This window comes from Arachis duranensis, chromosome 8 (assembly GCF_000817695.3).
Source record: "Arachis duranensis cultivar V14167 chromosome 8, aradu.V14167.gnm2.J7QH, whole genome shotgun sequence".
In the NCBI taxonomy this organism is placed as follows: Eukaryota; Viridiplantae; Streptophyta; class Magnoliopsida; order Fabales; family Fabaceae; genus Arachis; species Arachis duranensis.
This window is the reverse complement of record NC_029779.3, coordinates 8,837,906-8,843,043: the sequence shown is the minus strand read 5'-3', so window position 1 is coordinate 8,843,043 and position 5,138 is coordinate 8,837,906. Positions and strand designations below refer to the sequence as shown.

Here is a 5,138-nt window from a genome sequence, read left to right as displayed (position 1 = left end):
TGGCCCACTAAGCGGCACACACACACGTACACCAGCCCATCATCATATTAAACATAATCAAACTTTGTTCTATTAGAAGTTGCTGAACCATATGAGAGAAAAGAAAGAAAGTGAGCCCATATCCACTTCAAGCCCAACATGGTGATCCACAACCAAATCCTAACACTCTTAAACTTAAACTTCAATTCACTTGAATTTTTTTTCACTTTCATTGAACAACCAAACTCTCTTCTCTCCCTTCACTTTTTCTTTCTAATCACATCAATCTCTGAATCAAGAAAGAAGAAAGTGGAAATATCTAGAGCTAGGGCAAGATAGAAGAACGAAAAGCCAGCTTCCATTTTTAAGCAAGAAAGGGAAAGTAAAAAGGCTACAATAGAGGAAAAATTTCAACGCAACAGAGGATCACAAAAAGGTGGTTTCTCCATTTGTGCTTCACCAAGAAACCGTGAAAAAATCCTCTAAGCTCCGAACACCCTTCAAGCAACTATGAAGATAGTGAAGTCAAAAGTGCTCAGTGGTTCATCCACGGCCAAGAATGCCGCTGCTAATTCTGATTGTTGGAGAAGAAGACGAACCATGTTTGAAGATGCCTCAAGCCATGGAAACTTCATTTCTCTATAATGGGGGTGAACGACCAAGGATTGAAGCAAGAGAGATAGAGCACTGGTTTCGGTTCCTATATCTCCCTGAGCTGTTCTTTTTCTTCTCCTTCATGGTTCTCATTTTGTAATTCTTTTTCTCAGTTTAGTTTGTCTAAATTTGATTAGAAAACATGCAAACATGGTGAGGTTTGTAAGAAAAATCCAATGAGTGAAAAAGGCGGAAAGCTAGACTTGGAGAAAAAGCTAAGTTATTTCAAAATAATTTGTTTGTATTTCTATTTTGTGTCATGATCTTGAGAGGATTTTCTTACAAGTTGGGTTAGCATTTTGTAGTTGAAAGCTAGGGTGATTCCTAGTCAAGTGCAGATTGGGTTAAAATCTAGACTTGTCCCAGATAGGATTGGGTATATCCTAGAAAAACTTGGTGATTGTGATTGGTTGAAAAATAGTAAAATTCTATCACTGTTGTGATGGAGACTATATGTAGGCTTCATTGCACTAGGTAGCCAAATCAGGATACATTTGTGTATCACTTTTTACTGGTTCTATTACTTAGGAGATTAATATAAAGTGTCTCCTAATTTCTCTACTCAGCAACGTTTCACTATCACTTATCTTTAAGTAACTTTGTTCTAGTTCCTACCATGTCAAGAGACAAAAATAAAGCATCTCCTGTATTCTCTCTACAAAAAGCTAAGTTACAAGCAAGTTAAAAGTGAGGTCAAGATTCATCCCCTTCTCTTAGCCACTGATTACCATCCAATTGGTTGGGTTGTTCTTAATTCTATGGTTGAGTTGTTGATTCTGATTTTGTTTTTTAATTCTGAATTTTTTGTTCTATTTTGATTTGGGGGTTTAGCATTGATTCTGATTAATGATTTTCAATTCTATTTGTATATTTTGGTTTACAAGTTTAGGGTTGTTGGTTCTGATTTTTTGGTTGAGGATTGTTAGATTTTTATTCTCTGTTTTGATTTTATTTCTTTGAGTAAGGTAATTTTCAAGATACACTAGCCAAGAAGATTTGGGATGGCAACGGATCTCATGGGGATGGAGACATGCCCCCCGTCCGTTGGGGACCTGGATATCCGTGGATATCTGCGGATTTTACAAATTGTACAAGCAGATATTCAAATTCAACAACAATTGTACAAACAAAGATCCAAATTCAGAAAAATTAACAACAATTGTACAAACAAAGATCCAAATTCAGAAAAATTAACAACAATTTAGAAAATTAACAATTTCAAACACATAAAATTAACAATTGAACAAATCCTAAATTCTAAAACAAAAATCCAATAACAATTGCACAAATAAAAATACAAACTCAGAAGATTAACAATTTTAAACAATTTCAAACATAAAACAAACCCTAAACCCCAAATATTGAAAAAAAACTCAAAAGAAACTAATCAGAGGAAGGGACTTATTGATGCGGTGGCGACGATGAGGCTGCAGGAGGCAGCGATGATGAGTGGCGAAGAAGTTGTTGGAGGCGACGACGACGCTGGTGGTGGCGGTGATGATTCTGCTGGAGGCGACAATAGCGAGGTAGACCGATTAGGAAGATGCGACAATGATTAACGAGCATGGAGCAGGAGGCAACGGCGCTGTTGAACAAGCACGATGCAGGACACAACGACGATGAGGTGAGACAGTGAGTGAGCGGGCGGTGATTTATGGTGATGATTCTGCTGGAGGCGACAATAGCGAGGTAGACCGATTAGGAAGATGCGACAATGATTAACGAGCATGGAGCAGGAGGCAACGGCGCTGTTGAACAAGCACGATGCAGGACACAACGACGATGAGGTGAGACAGTGAGTGAGCGGGCGGTGATTTATGGTGTGAATGAGTGAAGGTGACGGTGACCAACAATGAGGCTTGTGAGCGGCAGAGACGTAGAGAACCTTGGAGTGGTTGGCAAGGTGGCAAGGCGGGAGAAAAACAGCAGCAACACTATTATTGGAGAAAAGAAGCAACAATTGTAGGCAGAGGAAGAAGGAGGTGACTAGCTGAGACTGTTGGGTGAAGAAGAGAATGAATATACTGAATGAGAAAGTGAGGCTAAGATCTAGGGTAAAAGATTAGATTTTTAACTTAATATATATAAGGGTATGTAATTTCATATTCGCGAGTATTATACAGGTACCCACAGGGCGGGTATCTCTTCCCCTATCTCCGCCCCATTTATTAGACAGGTATCCGTATCCGCCACCCACGAAATTTTCTTTCACCATATTTATTTCCCGCCAGGTAAATTTTTGCGGATATCCGCATGCCAGGAGAAATTACAATTCTTAAAAAAGATTGTGCAATTGAACCAACTTGAGTAGCTTAGACTTACAATAATAAATGAAATGGGAAAAGAATAGAATGTGAAAGAAGGAAGATTGTCTAGTCTCAAAAAATTTAAAACATAGTCATGTAAAAAATTAACAATTTTTACAAATATAACAAATTAATTGATTAAAAATTAATCATTTTTTTATTAATTTTTGAATTGGTTAATAACATGGAATCATAGATATTGTTAGTTCAATGTAAATACAGGAAAGAGAGAAGTGAAAGAGAACATTTGTGAAATTATATATAAGATAAAAAATTTTAGAATTAATTTAAAAATTGAAAAATCAAACCAAATCGATCTAATTTTAATTGGATTAATTTAGTTCAGTTGGTCTCATATAAAAAGCCAAACCACACTGAACCAAATATTTTATGTATAATTAGTTTAGATATTTTTTTGAAGAATGATAGAGAATTAGTAATTTTGGTGTTTTGTAACTATCAATTGGCCATTAATAGTATTTTTAATGGTGTGAAATTACATCTAATAATAAAAAATCGCTCATTTTTATTTTAATAGTTAAATACTGGCCAGAAAATAAAAAAATAACTGGTGCCTTAGACTTTTTCTAATTTTTTTTTTCTAAAAAATCGATTTGTCCAAATCGCAAACCAAACATCCTACAAGAAAATATGAAAAAGAAGTGATAGAGGCAGAGTTTATCTTTCATCATTTAACTGACATGTAGTAATAATAGTAATACAACAAAATTGACATTGACATAGATATAGTACTTTATTAATTAGAATCACTCTTTAACTAAAATCAATTTTGATGAAATAAATTTCACCAAAATCAATTCTAAAATGCAAAAATTTGTTTATTTTTTATACCAGCAAGGGCACCTCTTTATTGAAGATCCAACTAAATTTGACACCCTGTGGCTCCATTTTACGTGCTCTTTTATCTACGCGTTCTTGTAACCTTCTAATTCTAGGTGAAAGGCCACACACAAAATCCTGTGCACGCCTTCCCTCACTCGTTAATCCCTGTATCTTCTCTAATTCCCACCGTTGGATCAAGAACTCCAAAATGTCAGCATAATCAGCGGCTGTGTATACACCAAGTCGTTGTGCCACTGCAGAGAAGTGATCAAAGAGGTGTGGATCCCTCCCATCGTGCATCAAGTGTGCTGGCATTGTGATATTTTTACGCAACATATTTGATATTGCCAGCATTGTCACACTGGGGTCCACTTCTAGAAGCTTCTCGACAATCCTTTGGTATGCATTCTCATGGCGCTTTTCGTCTGCAGCAATGGTGCCGCATATTCGTGCAAGCACTGGATCGCCGTTCTCTTTGGCAAGTCGAGCCGTGTTGCCATGTGAAATGAAAGTGGCTCGTTCTTGAAATGATGTGTACACAAATCCCATGTACGGATTGTTGTCAGTTTTCCAATCCTATACCGGAACAAATTAATTATTAAAATGTAAATAATGCATTTTGAAAAATAATTTTGATGTAATGTAGAAGTTTCAAGAATGAAAACGATGCTGCAAAATGAAGTAGACAGGCACTAACTAATAAGGGGCTAAGGGAAGACCAATTTGTACAATAAAAGTAATTACGTTTTGAAAACCAATTAGACTTTGGAAAAGACAACTTTAAAAAGGAAATATTTAATAACTAAAAAATATTAGCTAAAAAATATTTTTTATTTTATATAATATACTCTATAATAAAGTAATACTAAATAAAATAAGTTTAATTACACTATTTGAGTTTATTGTTTTTTGTCCCTCTACCATGCATTACCAATTTTGAAAATACTCCATTAACATCCCATCACCAAAGGTAAGGTGGGGAATTAATTAGTTAATATCATATATGCCTATAATATGGCTAAAATCATTGGTGTTGTAAAGAGACCAGTTTCCTAAAGTTTTTAATTATTTGGAGAGTAGTTTATTAAAGTTATTTTTTTAAATTATATTATCTATATTTAGTAAATTAAATTGAACTAAAAAGTAAAAAATATTTTTAGTAAGTATAAGCAATAATAATTATATTTAGTAAATAATTTTTAAAATTTATAAAAAGTGTAATAAATATATAAATATAAAAGTATATTTATTGATTAATATATAAATTTATATTATATTTTTATTTTAATAAATATAAGTTAATTATAAAAAATATTCTTTCGAAAAAAATATTTTTAATTTTTAAAAACTATAAAT

General features: G+C 33.9%; 1 protein-coding gene across 1 annotated transcript in view; it reads right to left on the bottom strand.

Moving 5' to 3' along the window:
* Nucleotides 1-3,616: 3,616 nt before the first annotated feature.
* The window catches only part of LOC107460579 (stearoyl-[acyl-carrier-protein] 9-desaturase 6, chloroplastic), a 3,651-nt gene continuing 2,129 nt past the window's right edge, over nt 3,617-5,138 (bottom strand). The window contains exon 3 of the mRNA XM_016078946.3: nt 3,617-4,358. Coding sequence (XP_015934432.3) covers nt 3,786-4,358 — 573 coding nt within the window. The 3' untranslated portion in view covers nt 3,617-3,785. The remainder of the gene's footprint in view (nt 4,359-5,138) is intronic.